The 7604-nt window shown below is 51.1% G+C and overlaps 1 protein-coding gene across 1 annotated transcript in view; it reads left to right on the forward strand.

Annotated features, from left to right (window-relative positions):
• Positions 1–7604, forward strand: part of mapkbp1 (mitogen-activated protein kinase binding protein 1) — a 165482-nt gene that overhangs the window by 93203 nt on the left and 64675 nt on the right. The window contains exons 5-6 of the mRNA XM_048600305.1: positions 520–657; positions 1951–2133. Coding sequence (XP_048456262.1) covers positions 520–657; positions 1951–2133 — 321 coding nt within the window. The remainder of the gene's footprint in view (positions 1–519; positions 658–1950; positions 2134–7604) is intronic.

Genomic DNA, 7604 nt, shown 5'->3' on the forward strand with positions numbered 1-7604 from the left:
GTGTACTGAACAGCGTGTTACACATGGAGCTGTGTGTGTACTGAACAACGTGTTACACAGGGAGATCTCTATATTCTACAGTGTGTTATATAGAGAGATCTCTACACATTAAACAGCATTACGTGGAGACATCTCTATATTAGACAGCATGTTACACAAGGGAGAGAAGTGTGTGTACCGGACAGTGTGTTACACAGAGATCTCTGTATATTAAACAGTATGTTACACAGAGATCTCTTTCTATTAAACAGTGTGTTGACAGAGGGATAACTGTGTTTATTGACAGTGTGTTGTACAGAGAGATCAGTATATTAAACAGTGCGCTGCACCGGAAGCTTTAATCACAGACTGATTATCTATTGAGGGACTGTGTCAATATTGGTCATACTGTTGCCATATGTTGTCATGCACTAGACTGTCCTGGGTATCTGTATCATTATTAATAAACGTTTATGGCAGACCTTGAGTATCCATGATCTGTGGCAGTAAGTAAAGAGTGTTTTTTGTACTTTCCGACAGAAAAATGTTGTCGTGGCAGCCAATAAGGTCTCAAGCAAGGTGACAGCTGTGTCGTTCTCCGAGGATAGCAGCTATTTTGTCACTGCTGGTAACAGACATATCAAGTTCTGGTACCTGGATGCGTCCAAATCCTCTAAGGTGAGAAAACGAGGCCGAGATCATATATCTGATGATGTATTTCTCTTCCTCACTTGCTGACTGTGTTGGGTCTTTAGGACAAGAGAGGACTGTTGTGAGTACGTTGTTTATAAGATTGTTAGGTTTTGGGACAGTCTCTTTATTTAATGGTAGATGGGATGAATAAAGGACGTCGTATGCCCTATTCTGCCTAGCAACGAGCCTGGCTTGTTTGGTTGTTAAAGATTAAAGAAGGGCCCAGATTGTTTTACTGGGAAGAAAGTACATCTCTGTTCTGACTGTAGGAGTGGAGCTGTTTCCAGGGCTCTCAGGGAGGTGTAAGGAACATTGGGTTCTATCAATGACTACACTTTAAACTGCCTATTTAATTCCAAGGTAAACTGGAGTCAGTGGTTTAGAAGATAATCAGTCAGCATTTCTACCTGGATACGATGCCAATACGATTCCCATTGCCAGAGAGATGTGTTCTAAAGGGGAAAGAGGCTGTAGAAAGCCATTGCAGTGGCTACAGTGACAAACGGTAGGATCCTGGGAAGAGGCTCAGAGGGACATTGTGGTGTGTTGTGCCCACCAGTCTCTTAAGGTAGTGGGACAGGTAGATACATTGAATAAGAAGTTCTATAGGATACTTGCCTTTATTAGCCCCAAGTGTAGAGTTTAAGACGAGTATAAAACATCGGTCAGGCTGCAACTAGAGTACTGTGTGCGGTTCAGGATTCCACATCATAAAAGGATGTGAAAGCACTGGAGAGGGTGCAGAGGAGATTTTACCAGGATGTTGCCCGGGCTGGAGAGTTTCAATTCCGCCAAGATTCGCTCCCCTAATGATTTTTAAAACTCCGTCTTCGGGAGCTGGCTGGTTTGTCACCTGAGATGACCGCCTTGATGGGTTGGGTCCAGTACAGCTCACCTCCCTCAGAATCCTGAGGACAGTACGGGAAGGTGTGTCCGTGGGCTGTAGATTGACCCACAATGACCTTGAGAGGGAATTCCAGGATTTTGACCCCTCCCCACCCCACGGCTGTACTGAAGGACAGTATTTGTGTGTGTGTCTCTATCTCTGTCTCGCTCACTCTGCGTGTTTAGCTGCCTCTCTCCAATTTTAACTCTGCCGAAGTGAGCGGGGGTTGAGTAGGTGAAGATGAGGCCCCAGCGGCCCATGCCTGCTTCCCTTCCCCTCCAGCCCGGTCTCCCGCTGTTTCCCCCTTGCTCCTGCTCCTCCCAGTGTCCTCCTGACCCTCGCTCTACTGTGCCCGAGGATTACCCGCTGACCCAGACCCCTCTGTGCTTCAGGTCAATGCCACGGTGCCTCTGCTGGGTCGGTCAGGCCTGCTGGGCGAGCTGCGTAACAACTTCTTCAGCGACGTGGCGTGCGGGTGCAGCAGGAAGGCCGACAGCACGTTCTGCATCACCACCTCGGGCCTCCTGTGCGAGTTCAGCGACAAGAGGCTCCTGGACAAGTGGGTGGAGCTGCGGGTAAGTGCCATCGACAGCCTCGCTGACCGTAGAGCAAACGCCCAGCGACAAAGGGCACCAGTGAGACCCGTTGCCGTTATGCTCCTTTCCTCATTCTCTCCTGGGATGTGTTCGTTTCACGGGACATGGGCGTCGCTGGCTGGGCCCAGCATTTCTTGCCCCGTCCCTAGTTGCCCCTTGAGAAGGTGGTGGTGAGCTGCCTTCTTGAACCGCTGCAGTCCATCTGCTGTGGGTTGACCCACAATGCCCTTAGGGAGGGAATTCCAGGATTTTTACCCAGCAACAGCGATATATTTTCAAGTCAGGACGGTGAGTGACTTGGAGGGGAACTTGCAAGTGGCTGTGTTCCCATGTATCTCCTGCCCTTGTCCTTCTAGATGGAAGTGACCGTGGGTTAGGATGGTGCTGTCTAAGGATCTTTGGTGAATTCCTACAGTGCATCTTGTAGATGGTACACACTGTATGTGTGTGTCCACATGCGCGCGCGTGTGTGTGTGTGTTTGTGCATGTGTGTGTTTGTGCATGTGTGTGTGCGCGCGCACATGCCTGTGCCTGGTGTTCTGTCAGCTCAATGTGTCGCTCTTTATTCTATCTCTAACACTCGATTCCCTCTCCTCTCTCGGCTGCTCTAACGTTATAGACCGTGAAAAGAATGCGTGTGTGTGTGCATGTGTGTGCGCATGTCTGTGTGTGAGTGCGCGTGTGTGTGTGTGTGTGTGTGTGTGTGTGTGTGTGCGTGTGTGTGTGCATGTGTGTGTGTGGGCGCGTGTCTGTGTGGGAGCGTGTCTGTGTGGGCACGTGTCTGTCTGGGTGCACGTGTCTGTGTGCGTGTCTGTGTGGGTGCGCGCATGTGTGGGTGCACATGTGCGTGTGCGTGTCTGTGGGCGCGCGTGTGTGGGTGCGAGTGTGCATGTGCGTGCACGCATCTCTGTGGTTGCATCTGTGTGTGTGTTGCGCGCGTTCCCCTCCATTCCCCCCGTGCAACTCCAACATCTCGCATTGTGCATCTGCTTGCCTGTGATTCACCACCCTGGTCCGTTCCATTGATGTTGGGTGTGTGTGTGTGTGTGTGGGCCTGCTGCCTGTGAAAGTCTGAGGAATGTTTCTCCAGTGTCTCGCCCCACGCTCCCTGATCTTCATTGCCCCCCCCGCCCTTGCTCTCAAATCGCGTTGTGTCCTTACCTCTCCCTATCTCTGTAATCACTTGCAACCCTGACGGGTTTCTCTTCTGTGCCCATCCTGTTATTGGCTGTGGGTATCGTCAGCATTTATTGCCCATTTCCATATCCATCTCGGACTGACAGGGTCAGTCACATCGCTGTGGGCCTGTGGGGGTCATGTACAGGCCAGGTGGCCAATTTCCGTCCATGAAGGACATTAGAGAACCAGCTGCGTTTTGTTTTTGTTTTTGTTTTTAAATAAGACCACCGATGAGAGTTGTTATGCTCGGCATTACGGACACCCGCCCTCGGCTTTACATCCCGGATTTAATTTATCGGTGAGTTTGAGCTCCACCCGGTGGTATTTGAAACCCCGTGACTCAAGAGCATGAACTTGGGAACCGCCATGGCCCAGCAAAGTGCTCAGGCACGGTGGCAGTGAGAGTGTCGCCGGTTGTTGAGACAAACCCACCTGCTGCGCTACACGTGACTCCAGGCCCGCGGCAGTGTGGTTGACACATTACTGCTCTGCGAAGTGGCCCTCGCAGGCTCAAGGACAGTCAGGCACGGGGCAGCCAACGTTGGCATTTTCCGGCGACACCCCACCCAGCCATGTGCGAATAAAGAGAGAAAAGGCACATAAATGGCAGAATAGAAGGAAGCCCTCTTATTTTTGCTTCATACTGCTGCTCTATTTGACGTTTTGGTTGACGAGCTGAACTGAGTATCTGACAGAGATAGCAGGAACTGCAGATGCTGGAGAATCTGAGATAACAAGGTGTAGAGCTGGATGAACACAGCAGGCCAAGCAGCATCAGAGGAGCAGGAAGGCTGACGTTTCGGGCCTAGACCCTTCTTCAGAAATGGGGGAGGGGAAGGGGGTTCTGAAATAAATAGGGAGAGAGGGGGAGGCGGATAGAAGATGGATAGAGGAGAAGATAGGTGGAGAGGAGACAGACAGGTCGAAGAGGCGGGGATGGAGCCAGTAAAGGTGAGTGTAGGTGGGGAGTTAGGGAGGGGATAGGTCAGGCCAGGGAGGACGGACAGGTCAAGGGGGCGGGATGACGTTAGTAGGTAGGAGATGGGGATGCGGCTTGAGGTGGGAGGAGGGGATAGGTGGGAGGAAGGACAGGTTAGGGAGGCAGGGACGAGCTGGACTGGTTTTGGGATGCGGTAGGGGGAGGGGAGATTTTGAAGCTTGTGGACTCCTCTACATCGGGGAAACCAAGCGGAGGCTCGGGGACCGCTTTGCAGAACACCTACGCTCGGTTCGCACTAAACAACTGCACCTCCCAGTCGCGAACCATTTCAACTCCCCCTCCCATTCCTCAGACGACATGTCCATCCTGGGCCTCCTGCAGTGCCACAACGATGCCACCCGAAGGTTGCAGGAACAGCAACTCATATTCCGCTTGGGAACCCTGCAGCCCAATGGTATCAATGTGGAGTTCACAAGCTTCAAAATCTCCCCTCGCCCTACCACATCCCAAAACCAGCCCAGCTCGTCCCCGCCTCCCTAACCTGTTCTTCCTCCCACCTATCCCCTCCTCCCACCTCAAGCCCCACCCCCATCTCCTACCGACCAACCTCATCCCGCCCCCTTGACCTGTCCGTCCTCCCTGGACTGACCTATCCCCTCCCTAACTCCCCACCTACACTCACCTTTACTGGCTCCATCCCCGCCCCTTTGACCTGTCTGTTTCCTCTCCACCTATCCTCTCCTCTATCCATCTTCTATCCGCCTTCCCTTCTCTCCCTATTTATTTCAGAACCCCCTTCCCCTCCCCCATTTCTGAAGAAGGGTCTTGACCCGAAACGTCAGCCTCTCTGCTCCTATGATGCTGCTTGGCCTGCTGTGTTCATCCAGCCCTACACCTTGTTATCTGAGTATCTGACAGCTGCCAGGGCTCGATGGTGCTTCCCCTGTGATCAATCGCTTTACGTTTTCATGTAAAACAAGGTGCCGTGCATGGCTTTTTCCTACACTGTGGGCCCCCTTCCCTCAGTTGAACGATGTGCTCAGGAACACGCAGCCAACCCTTTCAGGGAGTAACAACTTGTCACGGATGTTGAGCCGGGCCAGAGCCTTGCTCAGCCTCATCCCAGGCTCCTGGCTCCTCTCATGGAAGCCTCACTCGCCCCCTGCTCTTTCCAAGTAACCCTGCCAATATTGCCCCTTCAGGTTGCTATCTGATCGCCATCTTCCCCCCGGCCACCTCCCCTCCCCCCCCGGCCCCACTCACCGTGTCCTCAGGCACGCCAGATCCTAAACGCTCGCTGTGCTTAATAAAAAAGGGGTGTATATTTTTTTTAAACTGCATGTGTTGCTTTGCCACTCACTTTGAACCCAATTTTCCCCTCTGGCCCAGCCCCTCCTTACCCCACGCCTCAGCGCTCCCCTGTCTCTTCGACTGAACTGCTGTTCAAAGCCCCACGAACTTTTAAGGGGATTCCACCGCCCCCCCACCCTCCCCCTCAGCAGGCTATATCCCACACACCGGTGAATCGGACAGGAAAAAGACAGGAGGGGAGACGGAGCAAGTTGATGGCTCACACTCCAAAGCTGTTGCTGTGCGGGACAAGTAGGAATTTGATGAGTTGGATAGATGTTCTTAGGGAGTAACTGCTTTCATCCGGCGAGGCTAACTTATCGCCACCCAGCCCTGACAGATATACAGTGCCAAAGGTTAATAAAACAAGGACACCATTAGGCCCAAACAGCTCACTCCTTTTTGACAGACTGCCTTTCCTGGCTCAGTCCCCAACCTCCTCTTTGTATCAAGACAAAGCTTCTTAAACTGTCGATGTAGACATCGCTGGTCACACACTTTTGCATGTGGGCAAAAATACATTGTTTGACTTAAATCCTAACATTTCCTCATTTTTATCTATATGTGTGTGTGTGGAAAGAGACTAGGTGAGTGTGTGTGTGTGTGAGAGAGAGAGAGACAGACTGTGTGTGTTTATGTGTGTGTGTGACTGAGTGTATGGGTGTGACAGAGAGAGAGACTGTGTGTGTGTGAGAGAGAGAGATACTGTGTGTGTGTGTGCGTGTGGGTGTGTGAGAGAGAGAGAGAGACTGCGTGTGTTTATGTGTGTGTGTGGCTGAGTGTATGGGTGTGAGAGAGAGAGAGACTGTGTGTGAGAAAGAGATACTGTGTGTATAAGACTGTGTGTGTGTGTGTGTGTGTTTGTATGTGTGTGTGAGAGACAGAGACTGTGTGTGAGAGAGGCTGTGTGTGACTGAGTGTATGGGTGTGAGAGAGAGAGAGAGACTGTGTGTGTGAGGGAGAGAGATACTGTGTGTATAAGACTGTGTGTGTGTGTGTGTGTGTGTGACAGAGACTCTGTGTGTGTGTGTGTGTGTTTGTGTGTGTGGGTGTGTGTGTGAGAGAGACAGAGAGAGACTGCGTGTGAGTGAGAGACTGTGCATGTATATGTGAGAGAGACTAGGTGTGTGTGTATGAGAGAGAGACTGTGTGTGTTTATTTGTGTGTGTGACTGAGTGTATGGGTGTGAGAGAGAGAGAGACTGTGTGTGTGTGAGAGAGAGAGATACTGTGTGTATAAGACTGTGTGTGTGTGTGTGTGTGTGTGTGTGTGTGAGAGAGAGAGGCTGTGTGTGTGTTTGTGTGTGTGGGGGTGTGTGAGAGAGAGAGACTGTGTCTGTGTGAGTAAGAGACTGTGCATGTATATGTGAGAGAGACTAGGTGTGTGTGTATGAGAGAGAGACTGTGTGTGTTTATTTGTGTGTGTGACTGAGTGTGTGTGTGACTGAGTGTATGGGTGTGAGAGAGAGACTGTGTGTGCGTAAGCATGTGTGTGGGAGAGACACTGTGTGTGAAACTATGTGTGAGAAACTGTGTGTGTGAAGGAGAGAGAGAGAGAGAGACTAGGTGTGTGTATGTGAGAGAGAGAGACTGTGTGCGCATGTGTGTGAGAGAAGCTATGTGTGCATGTATGTGTGTGAGTGAGAGAGAGAGACTGTGTGTATGTGAGAGAGAGAGAGGGAGACTGCGCGTGTGTGTGAGTGAGAGAGATACTGTGTGTATAAAACTCTGTGTGTGTGTGTGTGTGTGTATGTGTGCGAAAAAGAGAGAGTGAGAGATTAGGTGTATGAGAGAGACTAGATGTGTGTATGTGAGAACGAGACTGTGTCGTATGAGACTGTGTATGTGTGAAAGAGAGACTGCGTGTGTCTGTGTGAGACTGTGTGTATGTGTGTGTGTGTGTGTGAAAGAGAGAGATAGACTAGGTGTGTGTGTGAGAGACTAGGTGTGTGTATGTGAGAGCGAGAGACTGTGTGTATGAG

Source organism: Rhincodon typus, chromosome 8 (assembly GCF_021869965.1).
Source record: "Rhincodon typus isolate 14 chromosome 8, sRhiTyp1.1, whole genome shotgun sequence".
NCBI classification, from domain to species: domain Eukaryota; kingdom Metazoa; phylum Chordata; class Chondrichthyes; order Orectolobiformes; family Rhincodontidae; genus Rhincodon; species Rhincodon typus.